Source organism: Euprymna scolopes, chromosome 26, assembly GCF_053919585.1.
Source record: "Euprymna scolopes isolate OS-2025 chromosome 26, ASM5391958v1, whole genome shotgun sequence".
NCBI classification, from domain to species: domain Eukaryota; kingdom Metazoa; phylum Mollusca; class Cephalopoda; order Sepiida; family Sepiolidae; genus Euprymna; species Euprymna scolopes.
The window spans coordinates 25,867,665-25,893,501 of NC_136507.1; the positions used below are offsets into that span (position 1 = coordinate 25,867,665).

The 25,837-nt window shown below is 39.1% G+C and overlaps 1 protein-coding gene across 1 annotated transcript in view; it reads left to right on the forward strand.

Moving 5' to 3' along the window:
• LOC145247803 (sulfhydryl oxidase 2-like) overlaps nucleotides 1–25,837 on the forward strand; it is a 272,044-nt gene that overhangs the window by 232,154 nt on the left and 14,053 nt on the right. Inside the window, exon 8 of the mRNA XM_080109438.1 lies at nucleotides 22,948–23,064. Coding sequence (XP_079965564.1) covers nucleotides 22,948–23,064 — 117 coding nt within the window. The remainder of the gene's footprint in view (nucleotides 1–22,947; nucleotides 23,065–25,837) is intronic.

Genomic DNA, 25,837 nt, shown 5'->3' on the forward strand with positions numbered 1-25,837 from the left:
CTCTTTCGTCATGCGCTCTCGCTCTTTTCTCTGTCTCATCACGCACTCTCTCTCTGTCTCGTCACGCACTCTCTCTGTGTCTCGTCACGCACTCTCTCTGTGTCTCGTCACGCACTCTCTCTGTCTGTCTCATCACGCACTCTCTCTCTTTCTATCTTGTCACGCACTGTCTCTTTCTTTCGTCATGCACTCTCACTCTTTTCTCTGTCTCATCACGCACTCCCTCTCTGTCTCGTCACGCACTCCCTCTCTGTCTCGTCACGCACTCCCTCTCTGTCTCGTCACGCACTCCCTCTCTGTCTCGTCACGCACTCCCTCTCTGTCTCGTCACGCACTCCCTCTCTGTCTCGTCACGCACTCCCTCTCTGTCTCGTCACGCACTCCCTCTCTGTCTCGTCACGCACTCCCTCTCTGTCTCGTCACGCACTCCCTCTCTGTCTCGTCACGCACTCCCTCTCTGTCTCGTCACGCACTCTCTGTCTCGTCACGCACTCCCTCTCTGTCTCGTCACGCACTCCCTCTCTGTCTCGTCACGCACTCTCTCTCTGTCTCGTCACTCACTCCCTCTCTGTCTCGTCACGCACTCCCTCTCTGTCTCGTCACGCACTCCCTCTCTGTCTCGTCACGCACTCCCTCTCTGTCTCGTCACGCACTCCCTCTCTGTCTCGTCACGCACTCTCTGTCTCGTCACGCACTCCCTCTCTGTCTCGTCACTCAGGCCCTCTCTGTCTCGTCACGCACTCCCTCTCTGTCTCGTCACGCACTCCCTCTCTGTCTCGTCACGCACTCCCTCTCTGTCTCGTCACTCACTCCCTCTCTGTCTCGTCACTCACTCCCTCTCTGTCTCGTCACGCACTCCCTCTCTGTCTCGTCACGCACTCCCTCTCTGTCTCGTCACGCACTCCCTCTCTGTCTCGTCACGCACTCCCTCTCTGTCTCGTCACGCACTCTCTGTCTCGTCACGCACTCTCTGTCTCGTCACGCACTCTCTGTGTCCCGTAAAGCACTCTTTCTCTCTCTGTGTTTCCCGTAAAGCACTCTCTCTCTGTGTCCCATAAAGCACTCTCTCTCTCTGTGTCCCGTAAAGCACTCTCTCTCTCTGTCCCGTAAAGCACTCTCTCTCTCTCTCTCTCTCTGTGTCCCGTAAAGCACTCTCTCTCTCTGTGTCCCGTAAAGCACTCTCTCTCTCTGTGTCCCGTAAAGCACTCTCTCTCTCTCTGTGTCCCGTAGAGCACTCTCTCTCTCTCTCTGTCCCATAAAGCACTCTCTCTCTCTCTCTCTGTCCCATAAAGCACTCCCTCTCTCTCTGTCCCATAAAGCACTCTCTCTCTCTCTGTCCCATAAAGCACTCTCTCTCTCTGTTTAACGTAAAGCACTCTCTCTATCTCTCTGTGTGTGTCCCGTAAAGCACTCTCTCTCTCTCTCTCTGTGTCCCGTAAAGCACTCTCTCTCTCTCTCTCTCTGTCCCGTAAAGCACTCTCTCTCTCTCTCTGTGTCCCGTAAAACTCTCTCTCTATGTCCCGTAAAGCACTCTCTCTCTCTCTCTGTCCCGTAAAGCACTCTCTCTCTCTCTCTCTCTCTCTCTCTCTGTCCCGTAAAGCACTCTCTCTCTCTCTGTGTCCCGTAAAGCACTCTCTCTCTCTCTCTGTCCCGTAAAGCACTCTCTCTCTCTCTCTCTGTCCCGTAAAGCACTCTCTCTCTCTCTCTCTGTCCCGTAAAGCACTCTCTCTCTCTCTGTGTCCCGTAAAGCACTCTCTCTCTCTGTGTCCCGTAGAGCACTCTCTCTCTCTCTCTGTCCCATAAAGCACTCTCTCTCTCTCTGTCCCATAAAGCACTCTCTCTCTCTCTGTCCCATAAAGCACTCTCTCTCTCTCTGTCCCATAAAGCACTCTCTCTCTCTCTGTTTAACGTAAAGCACTCTCTCTATCTCTCTCTGTGTGTCCCGTAAAGCACTCTCTCTCTCTCTCTGTGTCCCGTAAAGCACTCTCTCTCTCTCTCTGTGTCCCGTAAAGCACTCTCTCTCTCTCTCTGTGTCCCGTAAAGCACTCTCTCTCTCTCTCTCTCACTTGTCCCGTAAAGCACTCTCTCTCTCTCTCTCTCTCTCTGTGTCCCGTAAAACTCTCTCTCTATGTCCCGTAAAGCACTCTCTCTCTCTCTGTCCCGTAAAGCACTCTCTCTCTCTCTGTGTCCCGTAAAGCACTCTCTCTCTCTCTCTGTCCCGTAAAGCACTCTCTCTCTCTCTCTCTCTGTCCCGTAAAGCACTCTCTCTTTCTCTCTGTGTCCCGTAAAGCACTCTCTCCCTCTCTCTCTCTGTCCCGTAAAGCACTCTCTCTCTCTCTGTCCCGTAAAGCACTCTCTCTCTCTCTCTGTGTACTGTAAAGCACTCTCTCTCTCTTTGTCTCGTAAAGCACTCCCTCTCTCTCTCTCTGTGTCCCGTAAAGCACTCTCTCTCTCTCTCTCTGTGTCCCGTAAAGCACTCTCTCTCTCTCTCTGTGTCCCGTAAAGCACTCTCTCTCTCTCTCTGTGTCCCGTAAAGCACTCTCTCTCTCTCTCTGTGTCCCGTAAAGCACTCTCTCTCTCTCTGTGTCCCGTAAAGCACTCTCTCTCTCTCTCTCTGTCCCGTAAAGCACTCTCTCTCTCTCTGTGTCCCGTAAAGCACTCTCTCTCTCTGTGTCCCGTAAAGCACTCTCTCTCTCTCTGTGTCCCGTAAAGCACTCTCTCTCTCTCTCTCTCTCTCTCTGTCCCGTAAAGCACTCTCTCTCTCTCTCTCTCTCTCTCTCCCGTAAAGCACTCTCTCTCTCTCTGTCCCGTAAAGCACTCTCTCTCTCTCTCTCTCTCTCTGTGTCCCGTAAAGCACTCTCTCTCTCTCTCTCTCTGTGTCCCGTAAAGCACTCTCTCTCTCTGTGTCCCGTAAAGCACTCTCTCTCTCTGTGTCCCGTAAAGCACTCTCTCTCTCTCTGTCCCATAGAGCACTCTCTCTCTCTCTGTCCCATAGAGCACTCTCTCTCTCTCTGTCCCATAGAGCACTCTCTCTCTCTCTCTGTCCCATAAAGCACTCTCTCTCTCTCTGTGTCCCGTAAAGCACTCTCTCTCTCTCTCTGTGTCCCATAAAGCACTCTCTCTCTGTGTCCCATAAAGCACTCTCTCTCTCTCTGTTTAACGTAAAGCACTCTCTCTATCTCTCTCTCTGTGTCCCGTAAAGCACTCTCTCTCTCTCTCTCTGTCCCGTAAAGCACTCTCTCTCTCTGTCCCGTAAAGCACTCTCTCTCTCTTTCTCTCTGTGTCCCGTAAAGCACTCTCTCTTTCTCTCTGTGTCCTGTAAAGCACTCTCTCTCTCTCTCTCTGTCCCGTAAAGCACTCTCCCTCTCTCTCTGTCCCGTAAAGCACTCTCTCTCTCTCTCTCTCTCTCTGTGTACCGTAAAGCACTCTCTCTCTCTTTGTCTCGTAAAGCACTCCCTCTCTCTCTCTGTGTCCCATAAATCACTCTCTCTCTCTCTCTCTTGTCCCGTAAAGCACTCTCTCTCTCTCTCTCTCTCTCTGTGTCCCGTAAAACTCTCTCTCTATGTCTTGTAAAGCACTCTCTCTCTCTCTGTCCCGTAAAGCACTCTCTCTCTCTCTGTGTCCCGTAAAGCACTCTCTCTCTCTCTCTGTCCCGTAAAGCACTCTCTCTCTCTCTCTCTCTGTCCCGTAAAGCACTCTCTCTTTCTCTCTGTGTCCCGTAAAGCACTCTCTCCCTCTCTCTCTCTCTGTCCCGTAAAGCACTCTCTCTCTCTCTGTCCCGTAAAGCACTCTCTCTCTCTCTCTCTCTGTGTACTGTAAAGCACTCTCTCTCTCTTTGTCCCGTAAAGCACTCTCTCTCTCTCTGTGTCCCGTAAAGCACTCTCTCTCTGTGTCCCGTAAAGCACTCTCTCTCTCTCTCTCTGTCCCGTAAAGCACTCTCTCTCTCTCTGTGTCCCGTAAAGCACTCTCTCTCTCTGTGTCCCGTAAAGCACTCTCTCTCTCTCTGTGTCCCGTAAAGCACTCTCTCTCTCTCTGTGTCCCGTAAAGCACTCTCTCTCTCTCTGTGTCCCGTAAAGCACTCTCTCTCTCTCTGTGTCCCGTAAAGCACTCTCTCTCTCTCTCTCTCTCTCTCTGTCCCGTAAAGCACTCTCTCTCTCTCTCTCTCTCTCTCTCTCTCTCCCGTAAAGCACTCTCTCTCTCTCTGTCCCGTAAAGCACTCTCTCTCTCTGTCCCGTAAAGCACTCTCTCTCTCTCTCTCTCTCTGTGTCCCGTAAAGCACTCTCTCTCTCTCTCTCTGTGTCCCGTAAAGCACTCTCTCTCTCTGTGTCCCGTAAAGCACTCTCTCTCTCTGTGTCCCGTAAAGCACTCTCTCTATCTCTGTCCCATAGAGCACTCTCTCTCTCTCTGTCTCATAGAGCACTCTCTCTCTCTCTGTCCCATAGAGCACTCTCTCTCTCTCTCTGTCCCATAAAGCACTCTCTCTCTCTGTCCCGTAAAGCACTCTCTCTCTCTCTCTGTGTCCCATAAAGCACTCTCTCTCTGTGTCCCATAAAGCACTCTCTCTCTCTCTCTGTTTAACGTAAAGCACTCTCTCTATCTCTCTCTCTGTGTCCCGTAAAGCACTCTCTCTCTCTCTCTCTGTCCCGTAAAGCACTCTCTCTCTCTGTCCCGTAAAGCACTCTCTCTCTGTGTCCCGTAAAGCACTCTCTCTCTCTTTCTCTCTGTGTCCCGTAAAGCACTCTCTCTTTCTCTCTGTGTCCTGTAAAGCACTCTCTCTCTCTCTCTCTCTGTCCCGTAAAGCACTCTCCCTCTCTCTCTGTCCCGTAAAGCACTCTCTCTCTCTCTCTGTGTACCGTAAAGCACTCTCTCTCTCTTTGTCTCGTAAAGCACTCCCTCTCTCTCTGTGTCCCATAAATCACTCTCTCTCTCTCTCTGTGTCCCGTAAATCACTCTCTCTCTCTCTCTGTGTCCCGTAAAGCACTCTCTCTCTCTCTCTCTCTGTCCCGTAAAGCACTCTCTCTCTCTCTCTCTGTGTCCCGTAAAGCACTCTCTCTCTCTCTGTCCCGTAAAGCACTCTCTCTCTCTCTGTCCCGTAAAGCACTCTCTCTCTCTCTCTCTCTCTCTCTGTGTCCCGTAAAGCACTCTCTCTCTCTCTCTCTCTCTCTCTCTCTGTGTCCCGTAAAGCACTCTCTCTCTCTCTCTCTCTCTGTGTCCCGTAAAGCACTCTCTCTCTCTCTCTCTCTCTCTGTCCCGTAAAGCACTCTCTCTCTCTCTCTCTCTCTGTGTCCCGTAAAGCACTCTCTCTCTCTCTCTCTGTCCTGCAAAGCACTCTCTCTCTCTCTCTCTCTCTGTCCCGTAAAGCACTCTCTCTCTCTGTCCCGTAAAGCACTATCTCTCTCTCTCTGTGTCCCGTAAAGCACTCTCTCTCTCTCTCTGTGTCCCGCAAAGCACTCTCTCTCTCTCTGTCCCGTAAAGCACTCTCTCTCTCTCTCTCTCTGTCCCGTAAAGCACTATCTCTCTCTCTCTCTCTCTCTCTGTCCCGTAAAGCACTATCTCTCTCTCTCTGTGTCCCGTAAAGCACTCTCTCTCTCTCTCTGTGTCCCGTAAAGCACTCTCTCTCTCTCTCTCTCTCTCTCTCTGTCCCGTAAAGCACTGTCTCTCTCTCTCTGTCCCGTAAAGCACTCTCTCTCTCTCTCTCTCTGTGTCCCGTAAAGCACTCTTTCTCTCTCTCTGTGTGTCCCGTAAAGCACTCTCTCTCTCTCTGTCCCGTAAAGCACTTTCTCTCTCTCTCTCTCTCTCTCTCTCTCTCTCTCTCTGTCCCATAAAGCACTCTCTCTCTCTGTCTCGTCATGCACTCTCTCTATCTTTATCTCGTCACACACTCTCTGGTCACAATTAATGACATTCTTAACACACACACACACACACACACTCTTTCTCTCGATCTGCCTATATATATTTATTAATAGTTTAAAGGAAATACAAAAAAGCAAGAAAAAAACCCTCCAGAAAAAATTTCATCATATACATGAGAATAACAGTGCTAGTACTATTTTAGCTGAGATAAGAAGGAGAGAGAAATATAGTGAGTAGAAAGCGACTAATTTGAAATTTTGTCTCATTTTATTACTATTTAATAGGCTTTGCAACCCATGACCATGCTGTAGTCAGGTGAGAAGCAACCCGAGTGTACTGGGTCAACATTCAGATAGTTCTTTTAGCTCTAGGTAAACACAGGAAGAAAGTAAACTTATTTACAGTAGTTGTAGTAAGACGAGTTGTTTGTTTGTAGTAACAATGAATTTTGGATCGACCAAAATGTTCTGATGATACAACGCTCTATGACATGCATGAGGGAAGAATGGATGTACAAAAAATCTAAAACAATGGCAGAATCGTTAGAAAATATCCCCCCAGACCATAGTGGAATGGATAGTTAATTGGATGGTAACATTTAATGCTAGTAAGACTAAACTGCTCTCCTTTAACAATTACAAGACGCCTCTCCAATCGCCTATATCCATGACAAATAACACCTTAGCTGAGAATTCTTCCTTCAGATTCCTCGGCTTAACATTCATAGGCTATATGAACTGGAACAAATACTTGAGGACATCGTGAAAGCTGCTTCAAAGAATGTGGGTTCCTTCTAGCATACTAGAAGACTACTCACATCTGAGAGTACCTTGCACCTCTACAAAGCCACCCATGCATGGAGTATTGTTGCCACATGTGGGCTGGTGCATCTACCACAAGTCTCTTCATCTTGGTTAGGGTCCTAAAATGAGTCTGGGATCTAATAGATCCCACTTTGTCGATTAAGCGTCAACTTCCGTCCCATCGCCGCAATGTTGCATTTCTGTGCCTTTTTTTACAAGTATTTTAATGGAATCTGCTCTGATGAACTCATTGCACTTTGGGTCCCTCGACGGACATATCCACGACAAACCTGATTAGCAACAAAATCACACACCTTCACTGTTGAGATCGCTTAATGCCAGAAAACTTTCTATTCTAATGCCTAGACTTTGGAATTCCCTTCCTGCTACTTGGTTCCCTGTCTGTACATATATGCAGAAGTTTAAATGTAATGTAAACCAACATCTTGTTAATATTTTTGAGGCATGGTTCCAAATAGCGATATGCCTTGTTAGGAGTAAACACGCGTAAAAAAAAAAAAAGATTGTCTTATCTAGAAAACAAATACTTTATGCAGTTCAGTGGATCCTGAATACATTTTCGGCTGCAAGCATCATCATCATGTTCATCTCTTATCTGTAGGCAAATTTGATTGGTGTTTCTTCTTTGTCGAAGGTTAGAAGAAAAGAGATAGCCAAAATACAATATGGCTGAAAGATAAGGCAGTTTGTTGATTAAAATAAGCAATGAATATTTTGTTTCTTTTTTTTTTCTTTTATTAGACAGAAATCGATTATTTAATGATGCCGAAAATATTTCAAGCAGTCAAATTATTTATTATTCAACGAAAATATTTCAAACAGTCACATAAATAAGCAATTAAGTTGTATTTAAATAATACTCATTTACAATAAAGGCCAATACGTTCATATAAACAATCCCAGTAAACTCTCTACTTCCCTAAAAAGAGACAGGAGGAAAACAAAAGAGCAGTCGATGCTGAAAACGATGATCACTGCCTGTTCCATTTATCGAACTGCATTTAATCCGCGAGGCACTGATGATTTTAAATGGATGTAAGACCATTTTTTAAACGGTAAAGTTTTTTTACCCTTGTCAATGAAACGGTTATATCGCTCTAGAATATATAGTTTTAAAATAAATAATTTGTATTTTAGCTTTTACAACCGATCGAGCACTATATTTGATTTCTTTTCAATATAACCGAATCCACTCTCTCTCTCTCTCTCTCTCTCTCTCTCTCTCTCTCTCTCTCTGTATATATATATATATATATATACACACACTACTATAAATTCGTTTTTTCTTTTGTGTGTATTGATATTCATATTAAAACCCCTCTTTTCTATTTATTCAAAAAGAAAATACAATTTTCTTTTATATGGGTTGTAGAATTGCATTCACTAGCAAAAAACCTAGCTAATTTGCATATTCTTTTAAACATTCATTTTAATTAATTCCCTATTAGTTGCTTCGGTTTTCTTATGGGATAATCATCTTTAGTTAATTATTACGTGTAATTATATTAATGCAAATATTCTACATGATTTATACTGAATAATATTTGCGTAAAAAGTTTATAGTAAACGCAAAATTGTTTCCATATATATTTATGTATATGTATATATATTTAACAAATTTTGCCTATCAAACTCATCCTAGAGTTTTTGGTCTACATACATGAGTCTTTGGCCATTGTTATTGGTGGTAGAGAAGGTTTTTTGTAATTATTGAAGGAAATAAGTTTAGTGTTGGCAGCATTGAATGTGACCATCCATTTTTGTCCCCATTCCATTACGGATTGGAGGTCATCCTCTAGTGTTTCTGCCATGTTTGCCCCCATTCCAGATTATCTGCTATAACATATTTAAATGGTCAATTGGGGAGAGGGAAATAATGTTCTCAACTTCTTTACGAACTCGGTGTCTATATATATAAAAGGCAAAATGTGTGTGACCATTTCGTGTATGTCTTCAAAAGGCTTTTCGAGCACACGCTCCCGGGTTCGTTACTATCGCTTACAACTGTTTATATGGGTCCTATATCATAATATGTAGGATTTGGGAACGCGGGTCGTCTCTAGATTTATTTACGTCGACTTTTATGAGATTCGCGCTGTTTCGCTTTGTCCCCGGTTCGTCCTGCATTTGAGTATAAATACAGTGAAAAACGTTGTGTTCTCGGCTTTCGCTCTGCTTTCCCCCCCTTCCCACCATCATCTGGGGTGAAGTGAAAACTAAAAATAACGATCGCGCGATGACCTCATTTAGCGTCGTCCTGTCAATACACCTTATTTAGCTTTATAAGCTTTAACTTAACACGTTAATCAATTACTCTCACTCCGTTAAGTATTCCACCTCCGCGTCAAAGCTTCTTGGTTCAATCCCTCCTCCCGATCAAACTTTTTTTTTTATTACTTCGCTTATTCTTTAGTTTACCCCCCCCCCTACACAGGTTTATTTATGCCATTTTTTTCCGTTTTGGTTTTGGACTTTTTTTTTTTACATCGTCTTTTTTATAATATTTAAGCAGGATTATTAATTACCCCCCCCCTTCATACACACACCTACAAATACCCGGGCAACGCCGGGTAACCCCCCCTCCCGCTAGTTTAAGATATAAAGGAGAATTTTAATGGAATATTCGAATATCTATGTATCTCACATAGAGATCAAGTGCTAACCCTCTAAGAAAAGTGTCCCTTGATTTTTAAGAATTTAAACCTAAGTAAAATGGAACAGAAAGCATTGACGCTCATGTGAACGTAAAACGTCTATTATCTTCTTCTATAATATAAATCTCACCTGTCTGTTTAAATGTATGTACGTATGTATATGATATCATCTAGCATGCTTTGAATCGATCTGTCACGTCTACCATTTGAAAAGGTAATTTTTTTCCGAAATTATTATGGATATTGTCGCAGACATAACAAGTAAGACATTTGTATTTAATACAACTGAATAAATATATGTATATATAGACATATATGTATGTACTTATTGACTTGTAAATCACCACTTGTTTTCGTCTTCCAACAACACCGACTATATCTCATTCCTCGCATTGTGATAGTCTTCTAAATCTCTACTACATACCTATCCCACACAATGCTTCAAGCAAACTACATATCAATTATATATATATATATATATATATATATATATATATATATATATATATATATATATATATATATACTAGCATTTCATCCCGGCGTTGCCCGGGTGTTTGGAGGTGTATGGTGAGCAAAAATAAAAAGAAAAAAGTGGTCAATTTTTTAAACTTTGATGCCTATTATGACCCTTTAACATCTATTGTTTGGGGCTCAAATGGAACCTATATGCTAAAATTTCAAGAGGAGGAGTTTGGTAGAGTTCTCAAGGGTCAAATCGTTGAACTTTGACCCCTTAACAGCCAAATTTCTGGCCGAAATCGGATTACAAAGATTTTCCCAAGTCTCAGTACCCTGTATATCAAATTTCGAGTCTGTAGACTTCAAATGGACAGAGTTATTGCGTAGGGAAATGTATACAGATACATACACAGACACGTTCACTTTTATAGATATACTAGCATTTCAGCTCGGCGTTGCCTGGGTGTGTGGAGGTGTATTTTGAGCAAAAAAAAAAAACGAAAAAAAAAACGTCAATTTTTATAACTTTGACCCCTATTATGACCTCGTAACATTTATTGTTTTGGGCTCAAATCAAGTTATTCAGTTAGACCAGTGTCCATGGGATCTCAAATGTTTAGACCCAAAATTGTCGGAGGAGTTTGATAGTTATCAAAGGTCAAATCATTGAACTTTGACCCCATAACAGTCAAATTTCTGGCCGAACAACGATCACAAAGATTTTCCCAAATCTCAGTACCCTGTATATCAAATTTCGAGTCTGTAGACTTAAAATTGACAATGAGGTTGCTTAGGGAAATGTACACACGCACACAGACACGTTCACTTTTATATATATATATATATATATATATATATATATATATATATATATATATACATTTTTGACAACATCAAAGCAAATCTAAAGCGGTTTCACATGGACCTTGAGACATGGGAGGACGTGGCTGGGAGCAGGTTGGCATAGAGGAGCGCTGTCCATGAAGGTGCTGCACTTTATAGTAATGACCTAAATCAAGCTGCTGAGGATAAATGCAAGCACAGAAAGGACAGATTATCAACCAGACACACCCAACCCCACCTCACCACCACTACCTTTATCTGCCCAAATTGCACAAGACAAATTGGGTCTAGGATTGGGCTCTATGCTCACCTGAGGACCCACAGAAGCCACAACGGAGGACAGTCTTACTCGGACACGAGTGACCGCCGCCGATGATGATATATATATATATATATATATATATATATATATATATATATATATATATATAGTTAAAAAAATAGGTCGTTCTCATAATAAGCCACCACGTGACCGTGAGAAAAATATGTATATACATAAAATTAAAAACATAATTTTTACAACACAATATGCCTGAGAATGATGGAAGTATTCCTATCGAAAGCGCTCGTTAAAGAAACTTATGGATCCAATCTAAAAAATTTTGAGAAAAACGCAAAAAAATTGTATTCGGAGATTGGAGAAGATGAAAAAGAAAACAATGAAACAGAAAAATCACGTGCTTTTTAATAATACTTTTGTCAATGAGAATATCCTGCCTAAATATACCCACTATATATATATATATATATATATATATACATACATATATATATATATATACACACATGTGTATATATATATATATATATATATATATATGTGTATATATATATATATGTATATATGATGATTGCTGCATCTTTCCAGATGATCGCCGTCACACTGAGTTCTTCCAATCTTGCCGTCCATGCCATCTCAGATGACTCTGCACCCCTGCCGCAGATTTGCACATCCTGAAGCAGATGTGACATACAAATTGAGCAATTTCCATCGAGTTGACTTCCTCTGGATGTTGAAGGTTATTCTTATGAACAATCACATGTCTTCTCAGACCAGCAGTAGACTTGCAAACTTTACTGCATGTCAAACAGATCATTTGGTCTGTACTAATAGGTGCAAAGTTGACCTGAACAGGAGTTTTGTGCGACTTAAGGTGGTTGACGTAGCCAGCTTTTGACAGAAGCACTCGTTCACAAGTGTCGCACTTCTAGGTCTGTGTGTCATGGTTGAGACCATCAATAAAACCTTTGCGAAGCTTTCGCTTCAGATTACTGTGGGCCTGCTTTCTTTTCTCTAGAGCGTCACAACTCTCACGTACAAGCTGTCTCCACACACACACATATATATATATATATATATATATATATATATATATATATATATATACATACATACATGTATATATATATATACATGTGTGTATATATATACATACATGTATATATATACATGTGTGTATATATATACATGTATGTATATATATACATGTGTGTATATTTTTATATATATATACATGTGTGTATATTTTTATATATATATACATGTGTGTATATATATATACATGTGTGTGTATATATATATACATGTGTGTGTGTATATATATACATGTGTGTGTGTATATATATACATGTGTGTGTATATATATATACATGTGTGTGTATATATATATACATGTGTGTATATATATATATATATATATACATGGGTGTGTATATATATATACATGTGTGTATATATATATATATATATATATATATATATATATATACATGGGTGTGTGTATATATATATACATGTGTGTATATATATATACATGTGTGTGTGTATATATATACATGTGGGTGTATATATATATATATATACATGTGTGTATATATATACAAGTGTGTATATATACGTGTATATATATATATATATATATATATATATATATATAATGAGGGATATTTATGTTGAAAGAACACTTACTGACCTGAGACTCTGGTTAACATTAAATAATAAACTTCCAAGAAAAGGTTAGAGATCGCACGTGGAGAATAAAACAAGTGCTGGTTTGGCAGTCGATAAAGGAACCTGAAAAAAAAAATGGCTGCTCTTGGAACCCTGTGGTTCATAATTTGTATTTGTTGATTTTTATGGGACAAATTGAATTATGCCTAATCTTTGATCTCTCTTCTGAATAATCCCGGGGGGGGGGGGTATTGTTATCTTAATTTTGTCAAAAACACATTTTTGATAGCGGTGAGAAAATTTCGATGTCAACATCTCACCTAGAAAGTTTTTTTATGTGTCCCTTTGTTGTATTTAGTATATATTAGGATAGAGATGATTTGTTGAGCTGGATCATGTGTCAAGGTAGAGAGGAGACATGTTTGAAATTATCTATCCATATATACAAATGGCAAAACGGCCGCGCGCGTTTTTGTATGTCCAGCAAAGGCTTTTTTCGGGGGGGGGGTACTCGTTTTTTTTTTTTTTTTAGAACTTTTTATATACTCCCTAGATTATAGGCCCTGTTGGTGGGGCATTAGAATACACCGACTGCCCCCCTGCAGAGGGTAAAAGTCCCTCAATGGGGGTCCGGGATATGACCTTAAACTATATCCAGTGGTGAGGCCCTAGCTTGTGGGCTTTGGGGAGTTTGAAGCACTCTTTAATTACCATTGCTCCCAGGTCCACTCTGACCCGGAGTGGTAGTATCTGTTAGGGTCCCAACTATGGGTTAAATAGAAACCGACGTGAAAACAACAAATATATTCTATTTACAAAAATTTTTTCTTCAAAATCTTTGGATTCGGCATTAAATAACCCGAAAAGGGTTGATATGCCGTAAAACAAAAACAACCAACCAACCAACCCTAGGTTATAATATCTACGATTTGCAAATGGAGGTCGCCTCTATCTTTTATTTGAGCGACTTTTACAAAATTCATGCTATTCCTTCCACTTACGTGTTTGTTCGTGTTTTTCATATTAAAGCGAAACTAAGCCAACGCAGCTTCCTGGCTGTGTTTGTGCCAGGGACGTCCAGAAGCAATTAGCTTTCATCAATGTGGGCGGAAACCCCTCATATCAGACAATTGCTATTCATTTGGACAGGACACTCCCTTTTTGTGGGAGCTGGTTTTCCCCCAACAACCTGGGGGAACAAATACGGCGGGCAGAAAGCTGAAAACTTAACTGGCTAACAGCGTGATTTCATTTCCGTTCCTGCGTGAACTCATTCACTTAACGTTCACTTTCTGCATGTCAACTTTTTCATCGCTAAATTCTAATGCTTTTTACTTCCTCTTGCGTCATAGCGCAGCCGTAAAATCTCACATTTTTTCACTTTCTTTTCTGCCTTTGCATCAAGGGTTTGGGTTCGAGCCTACCTGCCTACCAACATGTTTTCTGTTTTTCTTTTCCTCCTTTGATGTTCAGGTTCGAGCCTGCCTGCCTTACTTCCACTTTTTTTTTCCTCCACACACACTTGGTCCTGGATATGACCTTAAACTATATCTGATGGTGAGGCCCCGGCTTGTAGAGCCATTCTTTAATTGCCATTGCTCTCAGGTCCACTCTGACCAGGAGTGGTAGTACCTGTTAGTGTCCCAACTACGGGTTAAATAGAAACCGACTTGAAAAAAACAAATGTATTCTATTAAAAAAACTTTTCTCCAAAATAACTGGATTCGGCATGAAATAACCTGAAAAGGGTTGATATGCCATAAAACTACCCCCCCCCGCTAGTATTATATAAGATGAAAATTATATTATTATATGAAAATTCGTGTCGAACAGCGATTGTTTACTGAATATTATGTTTTGTTATATGACATCTTACCGGTGATATTTGGTGTGGTTCCTCAGTTTGATAGCGGCCATTTTTAAAGTTGCCATCACCAGCAATTTAATATGAATTAAGAATATAAATGCTAGGTTTTAGCGAAGGAAGAAAATGAATATTCTTTATAATGTCAGCAAATACTTGTCATAAACAGAGTAAAACTTACTTTCAGTTGCCTCGGAACTCTTGTTCCCCTTATTTCATACGTTAGTCCTCACATTCCATAAGCCATGTTTCTGACAAAGGGAGAAGAATTGATGATTTATGGGGTGGAATCTATCCATCTAACACTAATCGTTTGCTAGGTTTTAACCGTGAAGTGTTTTTTTTCTCCCCTAGTTCTTTACATTGGATGGCTACATGCCTTGTCTGGAGCGATTTCCATAAAAAAGAATTGTATGACTAGAATTGTTGGAAAATCAAGTTTTTTTTTTTTTAAAGCTTTAATTCACTGATTTGTTATATTAGTCATGTCGTTGGAGCACGCGGGGAGGGGAGGCTGATGCTGCTCTAATTTGATGAATTTTCCTAACTCCATTTAACACACCATGCACTGACGAAGATGTCATTGATTGAAACATAAATTTGATACTTGCAATATTTTCTTTTTATTTTGATATTCTTACATTGTTAACTATGTCATCCAATCAAATCATATCACTCTGTTATGCAAATTCAGTTACTATACTATTTTCCTATGAAAACACCGAGAGAGAGAGAGAGAGAGAGAGAGAGAGAAAAGGGCACTAACCAGACCTCCAATAGCTGGCTTGTGAGGAGATTAGCAGCAGTAATAGCCGAAAAACACGCATATGCAAATAAGAAAGTGTGCGTGGGAAGAAAAAGGAAAAAAAAGGAGAAAAATATGCACCATGCGGTGAGGGGAAGAAAAGTGCGCATCAAAGAAAATGGCAGCGTAAAATCACAGGCAAGGATGCTGGGCTGGTGTGAAGTCAGAGTAGAAAAGTGTATTTCGGGCGAGATGGACGATGGAGAGAGACCTTTTAAGTAGTGTCGAGATGAGAGAGAAACAGTAATAAAACTTTTGTTAAAAAAGAAAAAAATGGCAGCCCAGAAATATATCAGCAGCAGCAAACGATAGCTGGCTTGTAAAGAGATTAGCAGCAGCAGCAGTTCCTCTGTTTGTTTACAAACAAACGTTACATGTAGGCTATTTGAGAAATCTAAGAAGGGTTTATATTTACAGTATTTTCTTTCTCTTATAATATCTTAAACTCTCAGCTGTGTCATCTAACCGTATCATATCGTCCTATTATACCAAGTCTTACTCTATAAACACCAGTGTGCATGAGAGAGAGAAAGAGAGAGACACAGGACTATTTAGATCTTCATTGGAAGGGTACTGTGAGTAGTGAAATCCATCAAAGAAGAGATAATACTTGAAATATTAGGGTTTTTTTTTATCTATATACCTATTGTTGCAATATTTTAGTCTGTAATGGGGTATGATCCCACACAGTCGGACGATTCTATTTATAAACGATGCTGCTAAGAACTGACGAATCAAATTAATTCACGTTCTGCTACAAACCAATCAGAAACCAGAATTGCTTCATAAATATTAAACCTTTTCTGGAGCAATTTCACATGTTCTTTCCCGGGTTTCGACACGGTAAGAATATTTTGTTCTGTGGAACTGTCTACTACAAACAAGTCACCTACCAGAACTTGTGTGTAACAGCGAACCATCTGAAGCTCAAAATAACTTACACTTCTAGAGGTTATGGGCCCAGCGTGCGTCTTTATTTCGATGGATCCAAATCAAAATTCGAATTGTGGCAAGTTAAATTTCTGGGATATCTACGAACACAAAGGCTACGCAAAGTACTAGAAACACAACCTGAAAACAGAAACGACCCCGACTTCATTGAAAAGAACGCAACTGTCTTTGCGGAATTAATACAGTGTTTAGATGACTGAAGTCTATCACTGGTAATGAGAGAAGCCCTGGACGACGGCTGCAAAGAATTAAACATATTGAGAGTGCGTTATTTATCGAAAGGAAAACCCAAAATTATTTCTTTATACACTGAACTGACCGCTCTAAAACGAATGGAAGCCGAAACTGTTACTGATTATATTATAAGAGCCGAGACAACTGCAAATTCTTTAAAAATGTCTGGTGAAGTTATAAGTGACAGTCTGTTAATTTCCATGGTCCTTAAGGGATTACCGAGTGATTTCAAGCCATTTACCACCGTGATAACCCAGAAAGAAATACCCAGGAATAAAAAACGCAACTTTGCCAAAAGCAGGTTTTTTCCTAAGAAAAGTACAAAAATTATGTTATAATTGTGGACGACCTAATCACAAGAGTTTCCAATGTAGATACAGGACTCAAAATGGCGACTACATTAAAAATGTAGAGAGCTCTGTTAGCGAACATACATTTTTATTTTCGTGTACATTTGATGCGTCAACAAGCAATAATAATTTTCTTGTCGGTTGTGGGGCCAGGACACATGTGATTACAAAGGAATCTGATTTTATCAATTTTGATCCCAACTTTAAGCAACAAAATCATTTTGTAGAACTGGCTGACGAGAGTCGAGTCAATGATATCGTTTTGAAAAGAGGCAATGCGAAAATCTCGCTAAAGAACAATAAGGGTGAACTGTGTTTCGGTATTCAGGAGAGCGCTCTTCTGGTCCCAAAATTTAAACAAAATTTAAACAAAATATATTTTCTATGCAGGCTGCCATGGGACAATGTGCAGATATAAACTTTGGCCCCAATAAATCGGGCTGGTGTGCCCGGATGGAAGACTGTATTATTTGAATAGTGTAGTCCCATCAAAAACCGCCTGCCATGATCTACAGACATGGCATAAAATTCTTGGACACTGCAATATTCCTGAAATCAAAAAAAGTTGCCGACTGTAGTTGATGGAATGCGAATACAAACATCAAAAACCTTCAACTGCGACGTCTGTACGCAAGGGAAAATGACAAATCTGATACCCTGCTAGCAACTAAGAAATATCTAGCCGACATGGCCCCCTACGGTGAAATCAAGTGTATCCGCTCTGACAACGGTACGGAATTCACCTATAAAGACTTTGAACTTTTATTAATTAACCATCGTATCAGGCATGAAACATCAGCTCCTAGATTGCCACACCAAAACGGGACTGCTGAACGTGCGTGGCGGACACTTTTTGAAATGGCAAGATGCCTACTCATTGAATCAAAACTCCCTAAAAACCTCTGAACGTATGCACTTATGGCGGCAGCCTATATACGCAACAGGTGTTTTAACAAAACACTATCTAAAACTCCATATGAATCTTTCTGCGGTAAAAAAAAAAAACAAACAAAAAAAAAATTTAAGCAGAATGCATATATTTAGTTCAACTTGCTTTGCATATATAGAGAAAAAGAGTAAATTGAATATTAAAGCTGACAGAGGTATATTTCTTGGATACGATAAAAACAGTCCAGCCAATTTAATATTTTTTCCCGAAAAAAAAATAAAATAAAAAGAATCCGGTGTGTAAAATTCACAGACACATTTAATTGTAAAGACGAAAACCCGTCATATGAAGAGGATGGAATTATATTACCTCAAATAATTAGAACAAACGAAAACAATAAATATGACGGAGGCGAGAGTGTCCATGATGATGATGATAATGATGATAAAGTCGAGATATGCCGAAAGAAATAGAAGACGACCCGATTTTTTGTGGTCGACAATATAAGGGATTATCAAATAGACTATTGCTATTCAATGGAAAATGCGCCAAAAAGCTTCAACGAAGCAATTAATTCAGAACATTGTGAAGAATGGAAAATTGCCATGAAAAAAGAAATAGATGCCTTAACCAAAAATGATACCTATACGGTAGTGCCTCTCCCAAGAGAAAAATGTTATTTCATCCAGATGGGTCTTTACAAAAAAGAGTACAGCATCAGGCGTAGAACAGTACAAAGCAAGATTTGTTGCTAAGGGGTGCTCTCAGATTTACGGTAAAGAATACTTTTCTACGTTTTCGCCGACCACAAACCTAACGACAATCAGAGTTTTACTGCAAGTCGCATCACAATATGACCTAAACATCCATCCAATGGACGTAAAAAATGCTTATTTGAATGCCCCAATAGACTGTGAAATTTATATTACCCCTCCAGAGGGATTTATAATGAAAAATAAAAATAGCGTGTGGCGACTTAACAAGTCATTATATGGTCTAAAGAAGAGTGCTTAGTGTTGGAACACAGTGTTCCATGATTATATTATTAAACAACAATTTAGACAATGCGCTGTAGACCCCTGTTTATATACCCAACACAAAGACGATAAACTACTGATTTTGGTTTTGTGGGTCGAGGATATTTTAATCGCATCAAATTGTGACATAATGTTAACTGATGTTAAGAACAAATTAAGTAAAAGATTAAAAATGACCGATCTTGGCAAAATATCCTGGTTTCTGGGGATAGAATTTACTCAAAGCAAAGGACTTGTTACGATGACTCAATCGAGGTACATCGAGGAAATACTATTAAAATTTGGAATGGGAGAGTGCAAGAAACGCTCTACAGCGGTCGAAAATGATATTAATAAAAATATACACACAGAATCTGAAATAATAAATGACACACAATATCGCGAAATTATAGGTAGTCTTATATATTTGATGACTGCAACCAGGCCCGACGTGTGCTGTACAGTAACAAAACTGTCACAAAAATTATCACGACCGACAATGAAGGATTTAAACAGAGCTAAACAAGTCCTACGTTATTTAAAAGGAACTAAAGAACAGAAGTTAGTATTTAGAAAATCAAGAAATCCCCCTAAAATTAGGTTTTTCGGATTCAGACTGGGCAAACGAAGAAGATCGCAGGAGTGTATCTGGATATTGTTTCAGACTCTCAGAAAATGGGCCTATTATTTCATGGAAATCTAAAAAGCAACAGATTGTATCTCTCTCTACGTGTGAAGCAGAATTTATCGCGATCACACACACGACCCAGGAAGCACTCTACTTTAAAAATATCCTGATGACTATTTTAGAGCAAGAATTGATTACAAGCCCCGTGGTAATTAATTGCGATAATCAAGCCAGTATAGTCTTAGCACAGAGCACGGATGATCAACCAAAGATCTAGGCATATGGATATAAAATGCCATTTCGTAGAAAACGAGAGATCTAGGCATATAGATATAAAATGCCATTTCGTAGAAAACGAGATAAAAAAAAAAAAAAAGGAATCCATTATTTTGATTTACATATTATCAGAACAAAATATCGCTGATGTATTTACGAAACCGGCGACACGGATAAAGCTACAACGTTTTTTCTCAAAACTTGTAGGTGAATTCGACTGAATAATTTTTTTTTCTTTCACTGCCCTGTATGTATATAGATTTCTATATATTAAAAATACAGACCAGCGAAGTTCCACTTATGAGAAGGCTATTACTTTTTTGCATGAATATCAGCGGAAAACCCTAGGGATAATGCTCAGTATATAGATTTCTATATATAAAAAAAAAAGAAAAGAAAAATAGTCCTGGACAAGACGTTAAACTGTATCCATTTTATTTTGTATTAACACTTTAACCTACTAATACTTTTGCTTAGAGAAAAAAAAAAATCTTCGTAATTTTCCTTTTTGACGTTTGAACACAATTAAAAATGGCGTCTTTTTAAATACTAAAATTCTAAGATGCAAATGATTTCTAATTTTTTGTATGTCTAAGTAAATATAAAAATATATATTTATTTTTGAGCAGAACAAACACAAGGGACTTCCCCATTATAAAAAAAATAGGGAGGATGATGCAATATTTTAGTCTGTAATGGGGTATGATCCCACACAGTCGGACGATTCTATTTATAAACGATGCTGCTAAGAACTGACGAATCAAATTAATTCACGTTCTGCTACAAACCAATCAGGAACCGGAATTGCTTCATAAATATTAAACCTTTTCTGGAGCAATTTCACATGTTCTTTCCCGGGTTTCGACACGGTAAGAATATTTTGTTCTGTGGAACTGTCTACTACAAACAAGTCACCTACCAGGACTTGTGTGTAACAGCGAACCATCTGAAGCTCAAAATGGCTTACACTTCTAGACCTATAAATTTGAATATTTCTCACTCTGAGATGGATATTAAAAGCCTAATTTTTCTATTTAAAAATTATTCAACTATCAACTTAATATACTCAGCCATGCGAGCGACTACATGACTGTTAACTAATTTGCATATTCCTTTGAAAAACTATTGTTAATAAATTTCTCATTCATTTTTATGGTTTCTTATTAGATGATCGGTTTAATTTCACTATTACTCTGAATTCTATTTATGCATAGTTTCTACATTCTGCATAATTGCATAGAATTTAAGATGAAGACGTTTTAACATATATATACACACACTTATATACACTTATACACACACACATATATATATATATATATATATATATATATATATGACCTTGCTGGTGTGTATGTGAAAACTCTCTACCTAACTTCTCTCTGAATATTTGGTCTACAGAGTTGAAATTCGATATATAGGGTATTTAGACCTGTCGCACACTTTAGACTTTGTTTTTAGCTGGCAAAAATAGCTGCTAAGGGGGGTAAAAATGGAAAACAAAATAGCTAACCTTGGCATGGTAAGCCAAATAAAACATCACTCCTGCACATGCTTAAAATTAAACATTCATAGCTCAAAGTCATGTAATTTTTAAATCTTTTGTATCTACCTGGCGATAGCTCAGACAATAACAATGCTGGGGGGATAATTAGGGAGTAAGGCTTGAGAACTAAACGTTTTGTTTTTGATTCTAGTAGAAGGTACTCGAATCATATATTTTTTAATAACATTTTTAATCATTATTTTATGTTGAATAATGATCAATAGAGAATTAGCTGTATAATAATTAATAAGAAATTTGAATGAATTAAAATATATTTCTGCATATTTTACGACCGGGCAATGCCAGGTGATCTATTATTAATGTCTATAAACTCTTAGCTTTTACATATATATATATATATATATATATATATATATATATATTATGTCCATTCACTCGCTATACAATCTTCCTATATCTGTTAAACATAATGCTAAGAGATGCAACACAAATAAAAAAGAAAAACTATCTTCCTCATGCCTGTATGGAATGTGCTCCGACGAACTCAATGGTTCTGAATATGACCTTAAACTATATCCGATGGTGAAGCCTCAGCTTGTGGGCTTTAGGGAGTGTACAGCCACCCTTTAATTGCCATTGTTACCAGGTGCACTCTACTCGGAGTGGTAGTACCTGTTAGGGTCCCAACTATGGGTTTAATAGAAACCGACTTGGAAAAAAAAAGCAAAAACAAATATATTCTACTAGCATGGGTGCCCGGCGTTGCACGGGTGTTTGGAGGTGTGTGTTGAGCAAGAAAAAAAAAAAAAAGGTGGTAGTAGGAAGGCAGGCTCGAACTTGTACCGTGAAGGAAGAAAAGAACGGGGAAAAAACGTGACGTCTTTGCTGTTACGACCACCGTCAAACCGGAAGTGACGTAGCTTTAAATTAAGATTAAGGCTAGACAATCGAAAAGAGGGGATGACTTTCGAAAATATCGGCGAAAAAAAGCGGATCCCCCCCCCCTGTAGAAAAGTGCCCAGTTGAGGGTGAAGAAATTAATGTTTTTAGCCAATTTGTCGGTATTTGTCATCTGAACAGTCGAGCTTCAAAACGATACTGATCTTGTGAAAATCCGTCGCCTCTGTCGAGAGTTTTAGGCAGACATACATACATCTATTTATATATTGGTAGCTCAAATCTTCGACACAAACCGATTTAAAAGCTTGCCCTATCTCTGAATACCCTTTATTTAAATTTTCAAATGTTTAGACCAGGAATTGTCTGAGTAATTTGGTAGAGACCGCAGATGTAAAAGTTTTTAAACTTTGACCCCTATTATGACCCCTTAACATTTATTGTTTTGGGCTCAGATCAAGTTATTAAGTTAGATCCATGTCCAAGGAACCTATATTTAAAATTTCAAGTGTGTAGACCCAAAATTGTCGGAGGAGTTTGGTAGAGTTCTCAAAGATCAAATCGTTGAACTTTGACCCCTTAACAGCGAAATTTCTGGCCAAAAACCGATCACATCAATTTTCCCAAATCTCAGTACCCTGTATATCAAATTTCGAGTCTGTAGACTTAAAATTGACACAGTTATTGTGTAGGGAAATGTACACAGATATACAGACAGACACACAGGCACTTTCACTTTTATAGATATATAGATAGATTAAAAATTTTCTTCAAAATAACTGCATTCGCATTAAATAACCTGAAAAGGGTTGATATGCCGTAAAACAACAACCAACCAACCAATCCACATGCCTGTAACGTGTCATTTCTTTTGTACAAATGCTGAAGACTCGTCTACCTGTCATCCACAATTATATGTCGTATCTTCAATATATTTCAGTATTTCCCTGGCCCGCCTTTCGTGATGCGTTACCTGGAGAAGGTGCATTTATGGCTGATGAACGTCAACTATTTTATGACTGGAAGCAACTGGATTGACTCCATCGATGAACTACAGGTAAGCTTCATCATCCATCATTTTGTTCTTTTTTTTTTTTTTCTTGTATTCTCCTTATTTTATCATGATAGGATTTACGAGAAGACAATCAGAGACATAACCAAAAAAAAAAAAAAAAAAAAAAAAAAATGCATATAATTTAGTTTGACTTTCATCTATTTGCAATATTTGTAAATTCGTTTCATCGATAGGAAAGTCTGTTTATGCAGTTAGCTAGAAGAAGCGTCCGGTTTATTTTGGATTTACTTTTTTGTTTTTATTTTTTTATTGCATTTTCACCCCAAACAAGGCACAGTGCCACTTTGATATCAGGGACATAAGTTGCAGAGATAATATGTAGAGAATTGAGCAGCAAGATGTCTGTTCACTTTACACTTGAACTTATGCATGTCAGTACAGTTGGAGAAGCAGGAAACCGGAAGGGAATTCCAAAGTCTACCAGTTCTGGGGAAGGGACTATAAGAGTAGAAGGCTTTCTTACATCTAGGGATCTCTACTGTGTAGAGGTGGGACTTTGCTGCTTATCGAATTTATTAGGGGCCATTTACGTCGAGGGGGTTCAAGGGCTTGTAGTTCGTTGGAACATCCACCATTTAAAATACTTGTAAAACAGGCAGAGGGATGCAGCATTTTCCGGAGTATTTTTTTTAAGGTTGCGGTTGTCTAGAAGTTTTGTAACCTATGCGATACTATAGAAGCAAAAAAAGCCGTTGGTATATAAATGACAGACCAAAAGGCGTTAGAAATGTCAGTTCCAGAGGATTTATAGTACAGCCTAAATCAGAGATACCCCCCCCCCCCCAAAAAAAAAAGTAGGTCGACCTTGATCTCTTTGCATTATTTTTAATTCCATTAGTTTCATGGCTAGGAAATTTCCAAGAAAAAAAAACCAAACTGTAACAAACGTCTTTTTATGCAATTGGCTATAAAAAGGATTCGATTTATAATCGATTTAAACTATTTTCTGCAGTATTTTTATAGGTTGAGGTTGTGCAAAAGTTTTCATAGCTATTTGATATCATTGGAGCAAAGAAAGAGTTGGTATATATATATATATATATATATATATATAATATATTTTATAAAGCCCCCCTCTTGGGTTGAGCACTATCGTAAATAATCTCATTCGCTACTTAATTTAACTAAAAAAATACGAAGCTCGCGGTTTGTTTACAAACAAACTTTTGAGCACTTTACGAGTGGCGGACGAATGTTTATTTAAATAGACATTCAGACAGATTAGTTGCGGCCACCGCTTCCGTAGTCAGGGGGTAGAACTGCCGACTGTCATCACAACGGTTCTAGGTTCGATCCTCGGCTTGGGATAGGTGTTAGTCTAGCGGCACTGATGAGTTGTGAAACAACGAAACAGGACTGTATGTCGATGACTAAATATATTTTATATATATATATATATATATATATATATATATATATATATATGACAGGCCAATAGACATTAGAAATGTCAGTCTCTGAAGATTTATGGTCTAAGTTCGTGCAAAAGTTGGTTTAATTAGGATCAGATACCTGCGAACCTCGGGATTCTACTTTTCACTAATAATCGAGTGATTGTCTAATTCGTGAGAGTGGATCAATTAAGAAATGAGGAATTCTGCCATTACAGACCAGCATTGTCGCACAAAGGAAGGAAGTATCGGGCATGTATAGAAAGTGCGATTCTATTTTCCTATATATTTGGAGGGGGGGGTGAGGTTGTCTGGAAGTTTTGTTACTTTTGTTGTACTACTAGAGCACAGGGAGGAACTGGTATATCTGGAAATCTATAAAAGTGAAATTGTCTGTGTGTGTCTGTCTGTGTGTGTACATTTCCCTACCAGATTGCTCTGTTAATTTTCAGTCTACAGACTCGAAGTTTGATATAAAGGTATTGAGATTTGGGAAAAAAATTTTTTCATCAGTTTTCAGCCAGAAATTTGATTGTCAAGTTCAACGATTTGACCTTTGAAAACTCTAGCAAACTCCTCCGCTAATTTTGGGGCTAAACACTTGAAATTTTAGATGTAGGTTCCTTGGACATGAATCAAACCTTTGAACCTTATTTGTGTCCAAAACAATAAATTTAAAGGGTAAAAATTGGGGCCAAAGTTACAAAAAATTTGACTTCTCGGCCAATTTTTGGTCTAAACATTTGAAATTTTACATAAAGTGTAATCAGACATAGGGCAAGCTCTTTAATCGATTTTTAGCAGAAAATTTGGCTACCAAGGGGTAAAGTTATAAAGATTTGACCTTTGCGGTCTCTAGCAAATTATTCAGCCATTTTTGGGTCTAAACATTTGAAATTTTACATAATGGGTATTCAGACATGCAGCAAGCTTTTTTATCAAGTTTTGGGCGAAAATTGGGCTGCCAAGAGGTCAAAGTTGAAAGAGTTGACCGTTGCAGACTCTACCAAACTCCTCCGCCAATTTTGGGTCTAAACACTTGAAATTTTAGATGTAGGTTAGCTGGACATGAGTCAAACTTTAAAAAAAAAAATATATATATATATATATATATATGCACATTAAGTTATGAACAGTACATATGGGCCTGAGCAAAGCTGGGTTGAACTGCTAGTATGTAATATAATTATGACATGAGGCCAAAAAAGCATTAGAATTGTTAGTGTCAGGTTATGCATAATTAATCTGAAGATTGATTTAATCAGGATCATATAACCGCAAACCTCGGTATTACACTTTCCACTCTAAACTGAGTGACTTTCCAATTTATCAGAATGAATAGAATCAGTTTTGTTTTTTGTTTT